Below are 23,326 nucleotides of genomic sequence, written 5' to 3'. Positions count from 1 at the left end.
GCTTTGTCAGAATAATTTTTAAAGAAATCAGAATTGAAGGAGAGGTCACATTTTAATTACAGGCTAATAAAAATTAAAATGTAATTTTTTTCCTGTCCAAATTCATGGATCCCCTTGAAATCCATCCATGGTTGGGTCCAGGTGATGAGATAAAGTGAGAAATAGAAATCGATTTGGGAGAGCAATAAATTGTAAAAAGAATATTATGTAAAATTTTGCAACGTGGAGCAACCATGGCAAGTCATCAATCACAGATTACAAAGTTTTGTTATTTATTATGTAAATGAATAAGAGGAAAGATAAATTTCTCAGTGGAATTCACAATTAACCAGGAGGAAGAAGTCATTAAAGTGAAGACGTTATTAGGCAGGATAGAGAGTACCTCATAGTGAGCTCAGATAGGAAAAGGAGTCAGTGAAAAGGGTGCTATTTTATTTATGTGAAAATAGCTTCACAGGCTCATGCAATTGCAACACAGAGTCATCAATGATTAGTGGTTTGCATTTTAGGGTACATATCTTTTAGTCTTAAGGGAGTGGAGGCAAGATCTAGGAAGTAAAGGGAAGAACCAGGGAGGAATCAAGTGAGATAAAGGGGGAATCTGGAAAGAGCCAACCTAACTGACCGGGTCTCAGAATTGCCCCACGATATGCTTATCAAGAGAGTCTCAGGGAGGATGAGACTAAAGATGCTGAAAGAGTTTGGGCTCACGTTATTGAGGCAAAGGAGGCTTATTAAGGCCTTGTGTTCTATACAAACTGGATAGTCTGGGAGAAGTACTTCCTTATAGCACTTAATAAGCTGGTTTCAAAGTTCACATCATAGGGATCCCAGATTAAAAACTGCTCCAGAATGGAGACTCTAGTCTGCCAAGTGTGGCCAGCATTCTCAGCCAGAATTTAAAAAGATGAAGGGCAAAAAATGGGGTTCCATAGTATTCATGGTTACTCCCAAGTCTTCTAGTTAACTAGTATTTATTATTAATTAATAATAGTTAATACTAATTAATTAGTTAATACTGATTAAAATACTAGTTAACTAATATTTATTATCATTAGGCTTTAAGATTTGCAAAGTGCATTACAAATCTTATTTGATCCTCATAACAATCCTAAGTTGTAAGTGTAGCCACTATCCCCATTTCACAAGTGAGTGAAGGGAATAAGCATTTATATGGCACTTCCTGTGTGCCAGGCACTGTGCTAAATGCTTTATAGATATTATCTCATTTGATCTTCCAAGGTAGATGATATTATCATCCTCTATTTAATAGTTGAGGAAACTGAGGCAAAGATGAAGTGACTTAGGGTCACACAACTAGTGCCTTAGTTTACCACAGAGACTCCTGGGCAAACTTTTATCAAGTGACTAGAAACTAGTGCCATGAACTTACCTGGACCCAGCCCTCAACCTTCAATGTGAATCCTTAAACCAGACAGAACCCCAACATAGAGGAAGAACTTTTTACTGACCTGGGAATTGAACCAAAGCTTTTCCCCAAACTCCCAAGTAGACCAGTTCCAACTACAATGGAAGCAGAATTTTTAAAATTCTTGAGTAAGAACAAATCCAAAACACTAAAATTCCACCTGGCTTGAACTGGGGTTCTTAGTCACATTTTGATTTTCACCTTTAACGTATTAAATATTTTTGGATTTGTTCTGCTCTCTCCTTCAGTTTCCGTGTTCATAAAATGAAAGATTAGGTTTATAGGGAAGAGCCCCGGATTTGGAGAATATGTGTGTGTGTGTGTGTGTGTGTGTGTTAGAGAGAGAGAGACACAGAGAGAGAGAGACAGACAGACAGACAGACAGAGACAGAGACAGAGATAGAGAGACAGAGAGACAGAGGAAGAGAGAGAAACCAAGCAAATCACTTTTTCTTGTCTGGTCCCAGTTCCCTCATCTTTAAAATTTGAATAACACAATCTCCCAATTTCCTTTTAGCTCTCAATCCTATAATCTTGTGAACAGTGCTATTCCCTTAAACTCACTCCCCTCTTCCCCCCACCTAGACAACAGACAATTTAGTATACTGGAAAAAGAGCTGCTCTTAGAACCAAGAAAATCTGGGATCAAATCCTGCTTCTAAAACATAGTGACTGTGTCAAGGGTCCCCTTCCTACCCAGTGCTGCAGGAAACAGATTAAAATGTAATTGGGAAACATTGAACGCAATAAGAAAAAATGAAATAAAAACATAGATAACATGGCATTTTAAAACAAAGTCAGTATGTGGCCAGTGGGAATCCTAATAAATGGATTAATGGCTTCCTTTTGATTTGACACTTCTGCTCTCAATGGCTGGAAGACTAGGAGACAGAGGTTCCTCATCTAAGAAGTCCCTATGTCAATGAAATCACAAGTTGAATCTTCATTTATTCATCTGTCTGTCTGTCTGTCTGTCTACCTACCTATCTATCCATTGATCTATCCTCCTCAACAGTCTTTTTTGTTGATTATCTATACTTAAGAAAATTTTGGAGAAAATGTTAATAACACAAATTTAATTTGCGTGTGCCATGCATACATCCCCCCACCCAGAGTCAGTTGTTTAACTGTCACTTTTCTGCTGTTTTCACATCCCAAATTCAATTCAACACATATGTGTATGTGTATATGTATTGTATACATGTGTATATTTGTGTGTATACATGTATCAATATGTCATACCTACAATGCATACCAAAAAAATTCAATCCTGCCATTCTACTGGAATGTAGTTTGATGATACTGTTTCACCAACAACAGACATTCTATTTACAGTCACGAATACAGTATCTCCTGTTGTATCTAGTTTTCTGTGCACCAGTTGTTCTGCCTCTAGTACACTAAAAGGCTGTTTAAGGGCAGGGGCTACTTCATTTTTGTCTTTATGTTCCCAACACCTAACATGGTGCCTGGTACACAGTAGGTGCTTAATAAGTGTTTGCCCAGTTGAACAAAAGAGGATAAGTTATATTACTTAGGATGAACAAGTTCAATGTTCTTATGGAGGTTCAAAAGGAGACCCCAAAAGGTTGGGATCATAGACAGGTATCACGAGGTATCTCAAAAGCTTGCAAGCTTGAACCCAGATCCAAGTCAAAGGGCAAAGTTTTTTTTGTGGTTTAACGCCAGTTGAAATGGGTATAAGTTCCAAAAAGATTTAGCAAAGAACTAAGAGCAAGAAGATAAAATTATAGGAAAAAGTTAGAGAGCTTGGGTGCTTGATGCTGCTGATGGTCTAATTTTATGGCTCAGAGGGAGAACTGAGGGGTGGTCTGGTATGCGCCTCATTATTGTATCAGAAACTTTGTTTTTGCTGACCCGCAGATTGTTACCTGATGGCCAGCAATGTTTGTGCACCTACAGCGCTCTCAAGGTCAGGTGGCTACCGCCACATTTCCCTAGAAGTTCTATCCCATCATTTTTATTTGATTTTCAGTTCACAGAGTTTGCAAAATAAGTATTTCCACAACACAGTATAATTAATAGAAAAGATGCTTGATTGCACGTGAAAACTGCACATTTACTTACAGATCAGGAAACTGGGATCCAGCGAGCGAGCAGTGAGCAGCAGAGCCGGCCATCTGGCTTCAGACCCGGCGTTATTTCCCCACCTCAGCCAGGACTCCACTCCATGCTACAGGCACAATCCCTAGAAGAGGGGATGGAGGGGGAGGAGAGGGTTTAAGACCCAGCTCAATGTGCTCTTTGTTTGACAGGAAATTGATGACTGCCTGGTCCAAGCCAAAGACCGGAGCTATGATGCCCTTGTGCACTTTGGGAAGCGGGGGCTGAACGTCGCGGCCACTGCAGCGGTCATGGCTGCTTCCAAGGTAACCCCAGAGCTGAGCTGGGCAGAGCTGCTCTGCCCTGCCCGATTTCCTCTCTCTCATCTACCCACTGGGTCAGTATGATTTGGCCACAGCCAGAGAGCCAGGCACCCCCCCAGCTCCTCTCTGGGGGAGAGAAGCAATGAAACTGGGGAGGGGAGAGTGGGAGAAAAAGGGAGGGGGCTTGCCTTTCTTTTCCAAGCCAGGCTCTTTTTCTAGGCAGATTTCATTAAAAAATAAAAATAAAAAACAGGCAGGTGTTGAAACTGGGAGAGGGAACTCCAAGGCCAAGCTCCTGAGTAACTAAAGGAAAAACAAAACAAGTCAGTCCTGGGGCTGGAAGCTTAGAGGAGGGAAGTGGGAGACTGGTTTTGGTGGGAGGGAGGGAACATTTACGCAGCTTCTCTTTGTCTCTTCTCTAAAATCTGTTCCCTCTAAAATCAGTATTCAATATTATTCATTATATTGCATAATGAATAGATCCAGGAACATGGAGTCTGGAAAACCTGTGTTCTGATTCCACCTTTGACTACCTCCTGGCCACATGACCCTGTGTGGGATAAATCGGGTGCAAGACCCCCTTCCCAATTAACTAATTGGAGACATCATCAGGTATAAAGAAGAAAGCATTTATTTAATCTCTGCAGGGAGAAGCCCAGACACACCTGGGAGCCATCCCAACTCAGCCATGTGCTCTTGGAACCAGGCCTGCTTCAGGCTTGTCCAGGATTTAAAAGCAAAAGACTGGAGCCTCTCATTGGATAAATTAAAAGGATATAACCATCCTTGCCCAATGGTCACATTGTTGGCTGCCTCTCACTTTCTGCAACTTCCTATATCTCTAGGTTCAAAGTTCATCCCTCCAGAGATCAAATGATCTCCCAAGATCCCAGTTTTGGAAACAGGAATCATGTGACTCAATCCTGAGAAATACTTCAATCAGTCCCATTCAGCCCTATTAACCAATCTTCAGTTTTCTCTTCTGTAAAATGGAGATAATAATAGGATGTACCCCACTGAGTCGGGAAGAGCAAATGAGATGATATAAATATAAGGCACTTGGAAAATCTTGCCATTTTTAACATCATTTTAATTGATGGAGTTTTGTTTTGTTTTGTTTTGTTTTTATCCCTTGAATATATCCCTTCTTCCTATCCTATCCAACAAGCCATCCCTCCAATATAATTGTATATTAGTTATTAATATTATTAGTCGTAGTTGTATATTGTCAATAGATTACAGACCTCAAAGGTCATCAGATCTACCCATTCTCCAGTTTATAGATCTGAAAGGTGAAGCTGAAAGATGGTACCCAGGGTCACAGCTAGGAAGGATCTGAGGTAGGATCTGAACACAGATCTTCCAACTCTATTCACTATTTCATGTGCCTCCCTGGCTCTTTTACTTCCCTCGCTCTCTTTATTTTTATTTTGCTTTTTTTTTTTTTTTTTTACCCTCTATGCAGCAATTTAAAATACTATTTCAATCATGGGGTCATAGATTTAGAGCTGAAATGAATCTTAAAAGTCATCTAATCCAGTCATCTCATGTTATAAATCAGGAAACTAAGACTGAGAGAACTAAATAACTTGCTCCGGGTCACATGGACAAGGACTGGCAGAGCGGGGATGCAAACCCAGGTCCCCTAACTCCAAGTCATTCCACAGGGGATAATTCATGCATCGTTCCCACTCTACTTCCTCTCCCCACTCCTGATGTTTGTATGAAGGTTTGAGGATTTTCCCAGCCTGGCTAATTCTAGTCATTAAGATTTTGGTGCTGATTTTGAGATGTTTGGGGTCAGAGAGAATGTAAACTTCTTGGTAGCTAGGACAGTTTGACTCTATTTCATCTTTGTACCCACAGTGAGTAGAATAAAGTGCCCAGAAACAATGGGCTTTGTTGGCATTCTTAAAGAACGGAATTGAGTTAAGCTCCATTGAGTTGAGTTGAGTTGAGTTCAACTGAGTTGAACTGAATTGAATTGAACTGAGTTGAATTGAACTGAATTAAGTTGAGTTTAGTTGAATTTAATTGAATTGAAGTGAGTTGCATTGAATTTTATGAATAAAGTTGAATTGAATTGAGTTCAGTTCAGTTGAGCTGAGTTGAGTTGAATTTCATGAATTAAGTTGAAATGAATTGAATTGAATTGAGATGACTGAATTAAGTTGAGTTGAATTGAGTTAAGTTGCATTGTGTTGAATTGAACAGAATTGAATTCAGTTAAATTCTGTTGAATTGAATTGAATTGAGTTGATTTCAATTGCTCTGAGTTGAGTTGAATTTAATTGACTTGAACTGAATTGAATGGAGTTGAATTCAGTTGAATTGAATTGAGTTGTCAGCTTGAAATGGACAGAGGAGAATGTTGGAAGGGAAAGCATGGGAGTATTAAAAAGGCAGAACTCTGAAATTGCTTGGAGAAGATGGGATTCCTACCTCAGAGCCTGAGATAGAGGGATAAAGGAATTAGAGAGACCTCTCAGCTCAGAAGACATGAGTGAGATCTCGTCATTGAGTTGAGAAAGAGCCTTGCTCAGGTGATTTCTGAGAGAAAGCAAGGCTGCATGAGGTAGATATGGCAGAATAACTCCTAGCTCTGAAGTTGGGGGACCTTCAAATTCTTCCTTTGATGTATAGGCCTTTGCAGTGTTTGATAAGCCAGTTCACTGCTTTTGCAAAAACCAGAAATTGGACTAAATGGCCTCTAAGGTCCCTGTTAGTCCTAGATTGATTTATGATTCTATGATCAGAGCCCAAGTTCCAATATTGAATAGGGAGCTGTAGGGAGAGAAGCTGTAGTGTCAAGGCCAGGGATTAAATACAGAAAAGACCTGGCTTCTTCAGGAATTTAGTTAAGGGAGTTGAGGGACTAAGAGAGCACCCCATCCCACCCATCCTACCCCACCCTGGGTCTGGTACTTGAAATCAGACAAATTATCTCAAAAGGGAAATGGGAAGATTTGAACCCAGATCCCATTATTCCATAGCTAGTTTTCTTTCCACGCTCCTCAGTTGCCTCAATCATCATCTAATAATCATATACTTCAAAATGGGTGATCACATGGGCTGGGATAGGGAAAAGGAATTCCTTAGGAAGAATGAAGAGGAAAATGGTAGGAATTCTGGAGTCCTTAGAGAAGAAGCTCCTTGCAGATAGTGGTAGGATACACTGTTAAGAAGAAAGCCTTCTATTTGGGGACTTCCCTGGGTCCTAGGTTTGTAACGCTTTACCAGGGGTGAAGGACAAGTAGAGGGTACAGTGGTTAAATCACGTGGACTGCAATCAGGAAGACTCAAATTACTGAACTCAAATTTAGCCTTAGATACTTTCTAGATGTGTGACCCTGGGCAAGTCACTTAACTGCCTCAGTTTCCTCCTCTGTAAAATGAGCTGAAGAAGGAAACCACTCTAGTATCTCTGCCAAGAAAATCCCAAATGGGGTCATAAAGAGTCAGACTTGAAAATGACTGAATAGCAACAACAACCAGAAGTGAAACAGAGATTATCCTATTATTCTATTATTATTCTATATCCATGAGCCTAACCTTCCCAAATAAATATCCAGAAAACCAGCCCCATTCCACCGACCTTCCTTTCCCTCTTTCTCTGCCCACTTTATATGATTTTTAAAATTGCGATTCTCTTCTAATTTTTACTTGAATTTTTTTTTCACCTTCATCTTTTAATCTTTATTTTTGCAAGAGTGGCAGTGTGGTGTAGTGGGAAAAGAACTACATTTAGGGTCCAAGAAAATCTGCTCTCAAGTCCTGCCTCTGACTCACAGCAGCTGGCAAAGTCATAAAATCTCCCAGGCAACTGGTTTTCTAATCATTACCTTACCATGAGTTGCTAACCATTATCTGTGGAGAGTTTTCCTCACCAGGGAAATCACAGATCTGAACCCTGCCAGAATTTAGTTACATATTTATTCAAAGATCACTCGGGTCCCTGGGCTACTCCTTTCTTATCTAGGTTTGTTCATGCTTAGTCTGAAAGTAACTTTTGCAGGGCTCATCCTTTTCCAGGTCTGCTTCAAACTTGAGCCCCCGGATGGGCTTGGTAGAATCTTGGCCAACAGCAACACCTAATGAGCCGCCGCCAGTCCCTCAGAGAGACTCCAAGGGACAGCTCTCTCGGCCCCCGGGGGATGGTCCTTTAACAGCAGAAACCCTCCAGCCCTCGCCTATTTTTAGACCCAGGCTTCTCTGCAATCCAAGCCACAGTCCAAAAGGAATGTCACACTCTAAGAAAAAACTCCATCACTTGAACAAAACATGGCGGAAGCTCCCCAAGGGTCAGACACAACGAGTTCTCACATAGTTTGTTGTTAATTTCTGTCAAGTTTAATAAATGTAGTGATAGAAGCTTTCTGCTGGATTCAGGTGGAGATTACAAAATTTTCTGCACTTTTGTCAAGTAGGTCTTTGAAGAGAAAAAATACCCATCTCTTCTAAAAACAATACTTTCTTTTTAAGTTTCTTTTTTGTTTTCTTTTTTTTTTTCTGATGTCAAATGGGGGGAAAACACAAATACACACACACACACACACACACACACACACACACACACACACACACATGACTGAGTCAGTCCGGTGCAGACCAGAGATAACCATGGCAATGACTCAGCTGCCAGCTGAGAATTAAATGGAGGGGTATAATTAGACCCACCCACCCAAACTAAGAGAACAAGGTCACCACGTATGTAGCCTTTGCATGTTTCTCAGGACACATTTGCCAACCCCATAGTCTTTAGCCTGGTGACTGATTGGACCAATGTAGGATTGGTTATGTGCCTTTCTTCTAAAACAAGGAACTTTCCTGCCCAGTTTAATGCCCTAGGAATGTAAATGTGGAAGAAAATAAGAACTAGAGTTGGGTGGCTGGGACTTTGTCTCATGGGGCTGATACCAGGGATATTCTTTCTCCCTTCAGGACCTTCCACTTTCCAGCTTCATGCCATATGGCATCCTTTGGAACCTCTCCTAGAGGTTCCATGCTTTCTGCCAGCGCCTCCTCTCCTGCCAGGGGTTAGGAGTTAGATTTGTGCTTACATCTACCTGAATCTTTGGGATATCGACTGCTTCCCCATCTTGGTGCACTAAAAATAAAGTCTACTCCATTCCATGGCTTTTCAACCAATATTTTTAAAAGTCAATTTTCATTGATATCTTTTGTTTTCTTATCATCTGAAATTTCCTCCTCCTCCTGTGTCCTTCCTCTCCCAGAGAGGATCATCCCATATAACAGATTTTCAATCAATAGTTTTTGATAGTACCAGAACAACCCCAGCAACTGTTGAGGAAATTGTGCAGACGTTTTCAAAACTCACCACTCTTCCTTCCCCCCTTCCACCTATATCACCCATTCACAACTTGGCTATAGATACACCCTGACAAAATACCATTATTTTCCCACTCTGAATGAGAGAGTGGAGCTAGAAACATACTAGGAACCTTTCGAATATTGTTTGCCTTGAACTGAGTTTGAAGGGAAAGTGAAGAGAGGAAAAGACTTCAAAAGGAATTCCAATAATCATCTTCCAATAATTATTCTTAGATTACGTTTGACGATGATATCTTCATTGGGGATTGGACCCATTTCCTTAACAGTGAGAGTAGAGTATACCTTCCTGTGGCCTTGAGATTTCTTTCTTTTGCCTCCCATTACCTCCTATATCCTTCATTTCCAAGTCTTTGGGTACATCCTGAGGAAAACAATTCAAAACATGAGGGGAATAGGGAGGGAACCCAATATCTGTCGCCATTTTTTGCTGTTGAGTCAGCCTCCCTTCTGCTCACTGAATCCAGTTGAGTTTTTCCTTGCTTTCAAAGGTATAGAGTCTCTTATTTCCATTTTAACTATTCTCACGGGTCTGCTATAAAAGGTAAATCTTTTTTATCAGACTTAGCTTGAGAAAGATTCTACCAAGGTGTTAGCTCACTTTTTTCTTCTTAGTTCTGATTTCAGTCAATGACTAGGTGGCTCCATATTGCTTTCAAGGGTCAAGAATCATGGGATCTCGGAATTGGAAGAGATCTTGGTGATCATCCAGTCCGATCCATTTCTAAATGGGAAACTTACAATCCACTATCTCCCACATGAGATCATGTGAACTTCTCTTGGAATCTCCAGTGAGGGGAAACCCACTGGCTCCCAAAGCAGCTCCTTCTGCTTTTAGTGAAAAGCATGATTTACTATTGCTCATTGGTAGGACATTATTCTTGACATAAATCTAATCTGGCCTCTCTATCACTTCTCCTTATGGCTCTTAATTCAGCTCTCTGAGACCAAGGAAGACAAAGGCATCTGTTTTTCACGTGGCAGTCATTCAGATGCATGAACAAAGATACAGATCAGTTCCCCACAGAACTCATCTTCTCGGGATTAAAAATCCTTTGTTTCTTTCAATCAAATCTCGTGTGGCAGCACAGATGTTCACTATTCTGGTTGCCTTCTTCTGGATGTTCTCCTAAGTATTCCTGTCATTCAGAACCATATTGACCAAAATTAAACAAAATCCTAATGGGGTCGAACCAGCACAAAATACGGTAGGACTATGTTGTTCGTGATCTCAGAAGCCAAATACAGTCTCAGATTACATTAGCCTTTTCTTTGGGCTGCCACTTCATGTGGGTGACATGTTGAATTGGTGGTCTACCAGAACCCCTAGATCTCTTCCAAATAAATTGCTGTGAAACCATGCTCCCACCAGCCTGAACCAATGGAATCCTTTTTTTAAACCTATACATAAACCTTGAAATTGGATGGTGGAAAATACCATCTTTTTGGGATTTGACGCAATATCCTAGTTTGTTAGGCTTTTTCAATACTGACTCTGCTGTCTAATACCTTAGTGGTCCTTTCTAACTTAGTGTCATCTACACATCTGATAAGATATCATCCACACCTTCCTCCAAGTCATTGAGATACATGTGAAATAATAGCACAGGGCCCAGAGCTTTTCATTTGGAAGAAAGATGTTCTTCACTGTGGTGGGTTTTAAGACTGTATTCTTCCCCACTGCTGATCAAAGACATTAGCCATCTTTAGCCTACCTCCAGCCTTCCCAGGTACATGAGGGACTTTCCTCCTTAGCATCAGCTCTGCTATCTCCACCTGGGAAAGGCAAACAAGCAATTCTTTTTCATCTCGTACTCCATAATTCCACATATGGAAAGAACCAATTAGGAGCTCAGGCCTGTTTACATTTCTAACAACTCCTATCACATTATCTTACCCATACTCCTTCCTAATAAATGTTTAATGAATTGAATTGATCTAGTTCTTTTGTAAGACTGTAATCTCGAGAGCAGAGATAATGTCTGTCTTTCTTCTTGTTCTAATGCTCTGCACCCACCAGATGGTCAATAAATGATGTTTGATAAATAAAAAAAGAATAAAACATTGTCTCCTTAAAATTACGTGTTAAACTATTTTTCTTCTTCCCTGATAATTCTTATGTCCTCCTTCATCAACTCTTTCTGTCTTTGTCATCTCATGCTAGAAAATTTCCCAATAAATTTATTTGACATTATTCCAGAAATACTAGTAATAGCAATAAGAAAGGGAAAGAAATTAAAGGCATAAAAACTACCCCCTTCTATGGACCCTTTGTGGTTTCATGCAAAGTACACCTATTAACTGAGATCCATTCTATGAGCTGTGTATGAAAACTTACCTTATTTGATACTCATACTTCCTACTAAAGTTCTCATTCTTGTACAACATTTCTGATCTTGTGGCATTTATTTTTATTCATTTATATATGTCTAGTTGGCACTTCTTCCTTTCTTTCCTTTCTTTTCTTCCTTTCCTTCTTTTCTTCCTTCTTTCTTTCTTTCCTTCCTCCCTTCTTTCCTTCCCTTTTTTCTTTCTTTTTTCTTCTTTTCCTTTTCTTCTTTTGATTTAATTATTTGCTTGTTTATAATAGTCCATTTGTTTTTTCTCATGTATTTTGACTATAAGTATTGTCTCATACTAGTTGACTTAGTAGCGGTTTATCCTAACTGTCCCTTTGTTCTAAACAACTAGGCTTCTAATAGTTGTGCCTAATACATAGGGAGAATAACCCATTTTTCCTCTTAAATGTATCTTTAAAAATAGAAAATGTAATGTTTAACATATATTGGATCACTTGCCAACTGGGGGGGGGGAAGGGAGGGAAAAATAAGAACACAGGGTTTCGTAGGAGTGATTGTCAAACATTATCCATGTATATATATTTTTTAAAAAGCTATAATTTTTTAAAAAAGGAAAAAATAAAAAGTGTAATTTTGCATGTAACCAAACAAAAACATCAAAGAAGGAAACCAATAGTTCTAAAGGACAAATTATTAAAAATTACCAGCTAGGGGCAGCCAGGTGGTGCAGTGGATAGAGCATCAGTCCTGAATTCAGGAGGACCCGAGTTCAAATCTGGTCTCAGACACTTAACACTTCCTAGCTGTGTGACCCTGGGCAAGTCACTTAACCCAGACTCAGGAAAAAAATCCTGCAATAAATACTTGAAGAGAAAAGGGGACCACATAGGCCAGGTGAAGTTTAATGCCAAGATAGTGACTTTCAAACTCAAAAAGTTTTTGCTGGGTGAAAACTGACCAGCTATGTGAGACAGGCAAGTCACTTGACCCTTGCCTCCCCGATTTTCTCTACTGTATAACGAAGCTGATAGTAATAGCACCTACTTCCCAGGGCTGTTTAAAGATCCAATGAGTTAATATTTATAAAACGCTTAGCACATAATAACTGCTGTATAAATATTAGCTATTATTAATAACTGTGAACTGTGGTTCACTCCCTGTGCCTTCCCCCCGTCCCCATCTCCAGCATAGGGAGGAAGGAGAAAAATAGCTCCCTCCCTCCAGTCCCCCCCCCCCCAGCCACATGGTAGCATTTAAATTAAAAATTGGTCACGCAGCCATATGGGCGCCATTAGCGTGTATGCCCTTGATTGTCTTTTCCCCAATCACAGAATTGTTCAGCTCAGATTAATCCTGTGTTCCAAGTTTCTGTTTCCCTTATGGCCAACTCTTAGGGTACCATGTGGAAGTGAAATGAACATTCTATTCTAATGTTACCATAGCAACCTGTGCTCTAACTATAGGGTTTAAGTACAAACTGCTTTGGTCACAGACTCCCTTCCAAAATAGCTTAAAGTTACAAGAACTGTAGTTTATACCCCCGTGTGACGTTGCTTTAAGCAGGATTTTAAAGAGCTAGAAAGGAGTTTCATCACATCCCTTTAAATAGTTCCATTTGGCTGTGTGCAGGATGCTTCCTGTGTCAATCTCCTCATGGTAACTAACCATGGAAAGTCCCTTTCTCAGATCTATTCTGCAGATGACTCAATGAACATGAGAGCAGAATCAGGACCGAGAACTCACAGCTGAGTTTCTAGCTCTCTGAATTCTTACGGTCTTCCTTCAGCTCTTGGAGACCACATTGGCCCTATGACCCAGAATGCCCTCTGCTAGCTCTAAAACACCAGGGAAGGGGAGGATGGACCACAACTAGCTGACCTCAGAGAAGCCTAGAGGTGTAGGAGGTCTGAAAAACCCAGTCCAAATCGCTTGTTTTGGAAATCTAAGTAGTAAAACTGACCTCAGTTATTCTTTCATTGACTGATGACCTGAAAACAAGGATGGAATGTGGGTAGATGTTAACCCTGAGACAACAGAAAATAGTAGACAAAAATGCTGGATTTGGAATCGGAATCCCTTGGTTCAAATCCCAGCTCTCTGACTTAATCCCTCTGTGATATCGGGGGCATTTTAAAATCTCTCTCCTGGGATTTCCTCCCTATCTGACGGCTAGACTAGATGGCTTCTGAAAACCCTCCCCACTCTAGAAATAGAAAGTTCTTCTCCTTGGGCAAAGTCCTCAGAGAAAGTCCATTTTCAGTGCAATTCAGTTAATGCAAATGGCATGCTTTGGAAGGAAAGAAGGGAAGGATAAAGGAAAGGGAAAAAAGGATTTAAGTGCAGTTACCAGGCAGTGTGCTAAAAGAAAGAAAAAAAGAGAGAGAGAGAGAGTCTCTGACCTCGAGGAGCTTGCTTTCTATTGGGAAAAGTGTATAAATAGGGATATTGTAGAGCAGATGGAAATTAATCTCAGAGGGAATTCACTAAGCAGCTGGAGAATCTGGCAGGGCCTCTTGAAGTGACATTTGAGCTAAGTCTTAATGTCTCAAAAGTTATAACTAACATGGTTCTTACATACTGCGTAGAAGTGTGTGAATAAATGGGGGCAGGGAGGAATTACTAAGCAGTTATTTTTTTTATAATAGTTCCCCCCCCCCCCAGGCTGGGGTTAAGTGACTTGCCCAGGGTCACACAGCTAGGAAGGGCTAAGTGTCTGAAATCAAATTTGAACTCGGGTCCTCCTGAATTCAAGGCTGGTGCTCTATCCACTGCGCCATCTAGCTGCCCCTATAATAGTTTTTATTTACCAGATGTATGCATGGGTAATTTTCCAACAATGACAATTGCCAAACCTTTTGTTCTAATTTTTCCCCTCCTTCCCCCCCACCCCAGACGGCAGGTTGACCAATACATGTTAAATATGACTAAACATTTATTGTGTACGGTGCTGCTGGGGAGCAGCCTGGAGTCAGGAAATTCAAATTCAACCTCCGACATTCACTAGCTGGGTGACTCTGGGCAAGTCATTTCACCCTGTTTACCTCAGTTTTCTCATTTGTAAAATGTGCTGGAGAAGGAAATTACAAATCCCTCCAGTATCTTTGCCATGAAAACCCCAATGGGGTCACAAAGAGTCAGAAACAACTGATCAGCAACAAAAAAATGTGGCGTGCTGACTGCTGGGAATACAAATAGAAAAGCACGGCAGTCCCACTGCTCTGAGTTTCTCTCTTAGCTTTTTGCTCTCTAAATCTTGTTGTCCCTGTCCATGGTTGACATTCAGGGAGCCCCTATGTGGCCATTTGGCAGAGAAAGCCTTTGGGAATGACTGACCTACTTATACACCGTGGCTCTGGGAGACTATTTAAGGGGTGGCTGCACCTTCCCCTACTCTATTTTAGGGCTTTAAATAGCACTTTTTGTTTTATGAAGCCCTGCATTTTCTCATTTATTTCTTACAACCCCATGTAGACAAGCTGCTGCTATTATTCCCCATTTCCAGGTTAAAACCAGACTCTTAGGGGTGAATTTATCTTGCCCAAAGTCACACATCTGGTAAGTATGAGCCTGGGCCAACTGAGAGTTCCTGAGGGCTTTTAGGAACTCAGCCAGGGTCTTAATGTAGCCGTTATTAGTCCTTCATCCTCAAAAAACGACCACGAGGTCAGAGAGGTGATACCATGGATTGGATTTAAGTGTGGGAGGACTGTGCAAGGTCACCTGCCTCCCTCTGCCCTCCAGAGCCATCTGGCCCTGCCCCCCCCCAGACCGCAGGAGACACTGGCCCTTTTAAATGGAAGTCTTTTTTTTTTATTAATAATTTTTATTTACAAGATATATGTATGGGTAATTTTTCAGCATTGACAATTGCCAAACCCTTTGTTCCAATTTTTTCCCCTCCCTCCCCACCCCCGATGGCAGGTTGGCCAATACATATCAAATATGCTAGAGTATAAATTAAATACAATATATGAATACATGACCAAACAGTTGTTTTGCTGTACAAAAAGAATCGGACTTTGAAACAGTGTACAATTAGCCTGTGAAGGAAATCCAAAATTGGATTTTTATCACTCACTATCCTGACAAAAATAGAGGGATTGGGAATTCTATGTAGTGGTTCATAGTCATCTCCTAGATAAACGGAGGTCTTTAATGGGGCTCAGTTGGACTGAGGCAACACCTATTCAGTGCTTTAGTCTAGGTAAGGATTGAAGTGATTTCATTGGAAGTGTCATCATCAGGCCTTCAGTCTAGGTCTTTCTGACCCCAGGACCCACTCTGCCATGATACCGTCCCTGGTAATACTGCAGTTCAGTGAGTGTTACCCAAGTCCAGTCTGTGTCCCCTGGGCCCTTCTGCCCAGGGGAAGAAGAAAGGAGATGGGCAAACAACGATGTTTGAGTTAAGCTGTAAACAAGACAAATTCTTGATAATTACAGCACTAATCCCTTCAGTAGAGTCCTCCACTGGCTTTTTCCACCCATTCCCTTGAGTGATCTGGAAATTATTTGGAAGATGTGATCTCTAGAGGTTGTACCAGCAAGAATACACGTGGGCATAGCAAACATTGAGTGAGATACTTAGGGAGCTAGGGACGTTCTCATTCCGAGATCAAGGTCACAGCAGACTCTCCCGTAGGTTAGGTCACTTGGCTAGCCCAGGTTAGGTCACTAGGCTAGCCCAGGGAGGCAGTTTGCTGGAGTCTGGAATATCTGATTAAACATGAAAGGCCATTGAAAGAGCAGCCCATTGTCAGGATAGTGAGTGATAAAAAAACAATCCCCCAAAGCCTGGAGGTCAGGGTCCCAATCTCTGCCATTCAGGTGCTCCTAGACACTCAGTCGGGATAGGAGAGAGCTTAAAGGTCAGGGGTACATGACCTTGGATCCATCGCACCCACATTTCAACATTAAATTGCCCTTTTCCTTGAGACCTAACAATTGTTTTCTGAACTGGACAATCTTGCTAGATTTGGGAGACGAGAGACCCGGACGGCAGTCTCCTGGATTGGAACTTTTCCAAACTGTATTGTCTTGGACAAGTCACAAAATTTATGTTCAGTTTCCTTATCCGAAAGCAGAAACAATAATATTTGAACTATAGACTTCATGGGATTTTTCTCACAGAGCTCACAAATATGGATTATTATTATGATCATCGTTGTCCTCTTCCTTTCTGTTTCTTGTAATCGACCCAGACACTTCCTAATGCCGTTTCAACAACACTGAACAACCAGAAATGACTGGAGCTGACCCAGTTTCCTTTTGGAAATCTGAAATGGTAAAACCGGCTATTCTCTTCTGCACTGAGCTGGGCTGTTGCTTTTCAAGCCACATTGCTATCCCCAACGAGTTCCTGTTTTCCCCTGTGCTCCATACCCTGACATCACCCTCAGGAACTACCATGTCCACACTGGTGACTTTGCCTTCAGACCTTACAGTCCATTGTCTGCACTGACGTCCCTCCCTCTGTAATTCAGCTTATGAAGCATTTATTAAGAACTTACCCTGTGCCATTCTCAACCCCCATGTCTGAGCTGTTGCCAAGATCTACTGACATCCCCCAAATTCTTCCCCTTCTTTCCTCTAACACTGAAACCTCCCGGATACAGGCCCCACTCTTACACAGTGGTAATAGCCTGCTTAGGGGAAGGAGGGGTCTGCCCAAATCAAGTTTCTCCCACTCCAATCCAGCCCTCATTCAGCCACTGAGATGCCATTTTCCAAACACTTGAGTTCCATCATGTCACCGCTTTATATAATAAACTCCACTGACTCCCTATTGTCTCCAGGAGCAAATACAAAATCCTCGGGCACTCAAAGCCCTTCCGAACTCCGTTCCCACCCACCCTTCTAGGCTCCTTACACCTTATTTCCCCAAAAGTACTCTTGGATCCAATGGCACTGGCCTCCAGGCTGTTCTACCAACAAGAAACTCTGCCCCTTAGCATGGTGGGCTGGTCTATGCCTGGAATGCTCTACCCTGGTTTCCTTTTAAGTGTCAACTTAAATCCCATCTTCTACAGGAAGACTTCCCTAACTGCTCTTAACTGCAAAGTTTTCCTTTGTTTAATTCTCTCTTATTCATTTTGTATATAGCTTGCTTTATACATATCTATCTCTATCTCTATCTCTTTGTTTGTTGTCTTCCCCATTAGACTGTAAGCTCTCTCAGGGCCAGGACCCTCTTTTGCCTCTTTTTGCATCTCCAATGCTTAGCATAGTACTTGGCACATAGTAGGCACTTAATAATGTTTATTAACTGATTGCTAGGTACTGGGTAAGGTGTTATTGGGGATGGGAAATTAGAATAAAATTATAAAAAAGTAAAAGCAAAATATATGTAAAGCAAATGGGGGTGGAGGGTTGGGAGCGGGAAGAGAGAACTAACAATAGAGATCAGGAAAAGTCACAGCCACAAAACCAGGGCATAGAACTCATCCCAGGCCATCACTTTACCTTCACATCTCAAACTTGGTCCGTTTTTCTGACCACAATCTAATTCCTCCTCTCTGCCCTTTCAGTTGATTTCCCCATGTCGGGATCAATCAGTCAAACACCAAGCAATTTTTCAGCTCGTCCAAGGCACCGTGCTAGAGCAAAAATGACAGGTCCTGCCCTTCAAGGAGCTTGTACTCTCCTAAACGCTCCTGATGAACCCATTCTGTTCTTCTTGAATATCCTAACCAACCAGGACACTACTATATTGCTCTGGCCATCTTGGAGCCCTTGGGTCTCTTGAACTTCCCCACTCTGCTATGGCTTCACCATCGTGGCCGAGTGTGAGGGGTAGACTCAGGAGAACCATGGGAAGAACTTTACCAAGAGGCAAATTTAGAACTGATGGCAGGAGAAAGTTCCCCACAACTAGCTGGGCTGCCTAGGGGAAGCACATAGTGAGTTCTCTCTCAAGGAAGTCTTAAGACCTTAAGAGGTTAAACATCCTCTTGCTGGGATTCTTGCTCAGATGTGGGCTTGACTTCCCTGATTTCAGAGGACCGAGGTCCCCTGCCCACGCCACGTGGCCCAGGCTTGTCCCTGGTGCCTAATATTTCCCTTCAAGGGGGAACAGCTAGAGAAAGCGAAAAAGACAGATGTACCCATGGAAGGAGAGACATAGGGAGTGAAACGGAAAGTCAGATGTGACTTCTGTCCAGTCTTTTCCTGAGAGCAGCTTTGAGGAGAACTGGAAAAGGGTAGAACACAATGACAAAGGGTCCAAAAGAAGGAAAAGAATCAGCTCAAGAGGGGAAGAGGATAGAGAAGAAGGAAAGCTGAAAAAATGAAGCTTATTTCTGCATCAGAGCATTTAAACAGTTTCTCTATCTCTAACACTCACTGAGTGAGTAGTGTGTAGTAAGTATGCAGCTGAATAGAAACTTCCCCTGATTAAACTCTGTAGAACCAAGTAATCCTGCTACTGGGGAGGCTGTGGCTGGGGGTTCTCTTGAGCTCAGGAGTTCTGAGCTAGCACATTCAAGCAGATCAGGTGTCTGCATTTTGTCTGACAATGTGGTGAGCTCTCCAGATCAGGGGGGATGGGGGCTGCCGGGCTATAGGAAAGGCAAGCTGGTGTAGGTCAAAAAAGGAGCGGGTCAGAGGTTCTGGGCCAACTACAAGTGGGTTCTGCTGGTGAATTACAACTATATTCCAGCCTAGGAGTTTGGGGAGAATCCAGTCTTAAAACAATAACAATAACATAGAATATCTGTTCTGTCCCCTGCTACCAAAGGGTCCAGTCTTTATATTTCCATATGTCTAGCTGCAACTTCCTTCTGTCTTTTCTTCCTCTAAGACAGGGCTTCTCAAACTACGGCCCGCAGGCCAGATGCGGCCATTGAGGACGTTTATACGGCCCACCAGGTCATGGCAAATGGGCTGAGGGGCGGAGTGTGAGCTTTTGTTTTTACTATAGTCCGGCCCTCCAACAGTCTGAGGGACAGTGAGCTGGCCCCTATTTTAAATGTTTGAGGATCACTGCTCTAAGATCTAACACTTCCAATCCGTCCTGCTTATTGATACCTGCCTAAAGCCCTATTTTGAGCATATCTCTCCCCTACTCCAAAGTTTTCAATAGCTCCCTATTACCCATAGGTTAAAATTCAACTGCTTAGCCTGATCTTCAGGACCCTTTGTGATCAAATCCCCAAACTTTCTGCTTCTCCCCTAAATAAATTCTTTCCCAGTCATCTGGAATGTGCTTTATCTTTCTCTACTTCTATTCATCCCATCCTCCCCCTCTTTCCCAAAGTTCCTTTCCCCCTTGTCTATTGAAATTCTAGTGAACTCATATAGCATCTTCTCCAAAAAAAAAACTTTCTACCCAGTCTTGTCCATGATAATTTTTCCTCTTTTTACCTTTATTGCATTAATTAGTGATAGAATCATAGCATCACAAGGAACCTTAGACTTGCGACTTCATCTTACAGATAGGGAAACTGAGATCCTTTTTAAATGACATTCCCAAAGTCACCATTGATGTAGGTGGAAAACCTGGGATTCAAATCTTGGTCCTCGACTCCAAAGCCCATGTTCTTTCCATTGCCTTATTTTGTTAGTTCACCTGTTATATCCTGTATCTTCTCTTAGACTAGGAGCTTCTTCTTTTTTTTTAATAGTATTTTATTTTTTCAAACACATGCAAAGCTAGTTTTCAATATTCACCTTTGCAAAGCCTTGTGTTCCAAATTATTCTCCCTCCTTTCCCCCCTCTCCCCTCCCCAAGATAGTAAGCAATCTAATATAGGTTAAACATGTGCAATTCTTCTAAACACATTTCCATGGTTGTCATGCTGTGCAAGAAAAATCAAATCAGATGGGGGAAAAACACAAGAAAGGAAAAAACACAAGCAAACAAACAACAACAACAAAAAAAGGTGAAAATACTAGCTTTGATCCACATTCAGTCTCCATAGTTCTCTCTCTGGAAGTGGATGGCTCTCTCCATCACAAGTCTATTGGAATTGCCTTAAATCACCTTGTTGTTGAAAAGAGTCACATCCATCACAGTTGATCATCACATAATCTTGTTATTGCTGTGTACAATATTCTCTTGGTTCTGCTCATTTCACTCAGCATCAGTTCATGTAAGTCTCTCCAGGCCTTTCTGAAATAATCCTGAGCAATAATATTCCATAATATTCATATACCACAATTTATTCAACCATTCTCCAACTGATGGGCATGTACTCAATTTCCAGGCTTTTACAAACATTTTTGCACATACGTTTTCCTTTTTAATGATCTCTTTGGGATACAAACCCTGAGGAGACACTGCTAGACCACAGTTTGACAGCCCTTTGGGCATAGTTCCATATTGCTCTCCAGAATGGTTGGATCATTTCACAACTCCACCAACAATGCATTAGTTAGACCAGGAGCTTCTTAAAGGAAGGGTCTTATTTCCCACAGTGCCATGAGCTCATAAGTACTTAAATGTTTGTCAAAAGGTCTGTGTGGCTTCTTCCAGTCCACTGTGTGGGAACCATGTCAATGACTGTTTCTTTTCCCCTCTGTCAGGTTGCCCGGCTCTTTGATTTTGTCTCATATTTGGACCCCAGAGAAGGGCAGGTAACCTCACAAAGAAGTGTGACTAACCCCAGACTGACCCAGCGTAGGCAGCAGCCTCTGTCCACGTGGCCCATGGTTTCTATCGGGACAAAGCATCTCTCTTGTCCTGATACCCATGTGGGAGTGTGTGTGTTAATAGAATTTTTGGAGCAGAAAGCTGAACTGCTTTCTGGTGATCCCCCCAAAGTCTTCCACCTACTGATTTAGTGCCACCTAACACCTGATTAACTCTAGAAGGATTTGATGCCTGATGAATGAACTCCGTTTGGTTCTTGGCTCTGCCTGGTAAACTCTTGGTAGTCTTCCCTTTGTCTTTAGAAACCTCGTTTCTTTTATAACCCAGGAATTGATCTCTCTCCAGCATGGCCTTAGAGCATGCTGGGTCCCCCCATAGAGCATGTACTAGAATCAGGCGGCTGATCGGATGAATTCGGGAAGGAAATACTAACACCTTTTTAAAGAATCTGCCATGGGAAATAGGGTGGTGCTGGCGGTTTGGTTTTCAGCAGATTGTATCACTGAAGTCCTTTGTCACTTTTTCACTGATGAGTTGTATCCGTCACCATTCCTAGCCACTGATTAAATTTAGAGCGAATCCTCAGGTCACAGATTTAGATCCGGAAGGAACCTTAAGGACCACTAATGCAATAATTCTCATTTAACTGAAGCTGGGAGATCTAGGAAGTGTCTGAGGCAGAATTGGAATCCAGGTCTTCCTGACTCCAAGTCGAATGTTATATCTGTACACTATCCTTCCTAGAAGTCGCAATTTTAGTGCTGACAAGGGATTGTTGGGCAGCAAGGTGATGACATAATGCTGGAGTCAGTGCAAATATAGCCTCAGACCTTGGGTGTGTCACTTACCCTTAAAATTTCCTTAAAATGAGCTGAAGAAAGAAGTGGAAAATTACTCTAGATCTTTGTCAAGAAAACCCCAAAACGGGGCAGCTAGGTGGCGCAGTAGATAGAGCACCAGCCCTGAATTCAGGAGGACCTGAGTTCAAATCTGGTCTCAGACACTTAACACTTCCTAGCTGTGTGACCTCGGGCAAGTCACTTAACCCCAGCCTAATAAAAAAAAGAAAAAAAAAAAGAAAAAAAAGAAAACCCCAAAAGGGGCCACGCAGAGTCAGACCGGACTGAAAACCGGTGAACAACAATGCAAAAAAATGTTATGGCTCCCTGCCTAGGGGTGGAAGGTAGTAAAAAGAGTGTTGGGCTTGGAGTCAGAATTGTGGCAAAAATTCTAGCTCTTCCACTTACTAGCCGTGTGACCTTGGGCAAATTGGGCTACTCTTCTAGAAAAGGGGAATAGTAATGCCGGTAGTGGGTACATACTGAAGTTCTCAGTGAGTGGAAGTGCTTTGTAAAGCTTTTTTTGCCTCTCATTTGAGCCATAGAGAGAAGCTCAGAGGGAAGGCACTAATATTAAGAGATAGTGGGAAATACCTCTTTGAGGCAGCTAGTTGACTCAGGATTTCACTAGGTTTTGAGTCAGTGGTTCCATCAAAGAGGTAATAGGGAGCCACAACAGACTTTGGAGCAGCAGAGTGATATGCTGAAAGCAATATTTCAAAAACATCAGTCACCAGTGTTTAGGATGAACTTAAGGTTTGGAGGGAAGGCAAGAGGTGACTGCCAGGTGGTTACTGCACTAACCCAGGGCTTCTCAAACTACGGCAGCGGGCCAGATGCAGCCGCTGAGGACGTTTATGCGCCCGCCAGGTTATGGCAAATGGGCTGAGGGGCGGAGACAGAGGGTGAGCTTTTGTTTTTACTATAGTCCGACCCTCCAATAGTCTGAGGGACAGTGAACTGGCCCCCTGTTTAAAGTTTGAGGCCCACTGCACTAACCTAAGGCAGAGATGACGAAAGTTTCAACAGTGGAAATGAACAGGAAGGGACAAACATGGGGAATATAACAGCTAATCCAATTAAACAAACAGGTATGCAAAAAATCTTGGGCTAGCTACTTGAAAGTCCAGAAAAATCCAAGAGGCTTTAAGGCTGGAGCTGGGACTCGGATCAGCAAATTTAGAAAGTCTAAAGGGGAGACAGCCAAAGACAGGGATCCCTTGGGTCACTTCCCAGGAGAATTAGATGCTCTTGGCATCTTGCAAAGGTCAGCAAAGCCCAGGACAAGATCCCTGGTTGCCCTCTTGTTCAGAGCTGCCAGAGGAAAAGATGGAGGCTTAGAGAGAGCAGCTGATTCTTTTTACCAGAGCAGAGACAGGACCCATGTGTCCTTTGGGAAGGAAACTGGTACCAAAGGCACATTTTCTGAGACAC

General features: G+C 41.9%; 1 protein-coding gene across 2 annotated transcripts in view; it reads left to right on the top strand.

Moving 5' to 3' along the window:
- The window catches only part of REEP1 (receptor accessory protein 1), a 124,741-nt gene that overhangs the window by 74,752 nt on the left and 26,663 nt on the right, over positions 1-23,326 (top strand). For both annotated transcript variants that reach the window (XM_074285667.1, XM_074285666.1), the window contains exon 5: positions 3,706-3,819. In XM_074285667.1, the coding sequence (XP_074141768.1) occupies positions 3,706-3,819 (114 nt within the window). The remainder of the gene's footprint in view (positions 1-3,705; positions 3,820-23,326) is intronic.

Source organism: Sminthopsis crassicaudata, chromosome 2 (assembly GCF_048593235.1).
Source record: "Sminthopsis crassicaudata isolate SCR6 chromosome 2, ASM4859323v1, whole genome shotgun sequence".
Classification (NCBI taxonomy): domain Eukaryota; kingdom Metazoa; phylum Chordata; class Mammalia; order Dasyuromorphia; family Dasyuridae; genus Sminthopsis; species Sminthopsis crassicaudata.
This window is presented reverse-complemented; position numbering and strand designations above follow the sequence as displayed.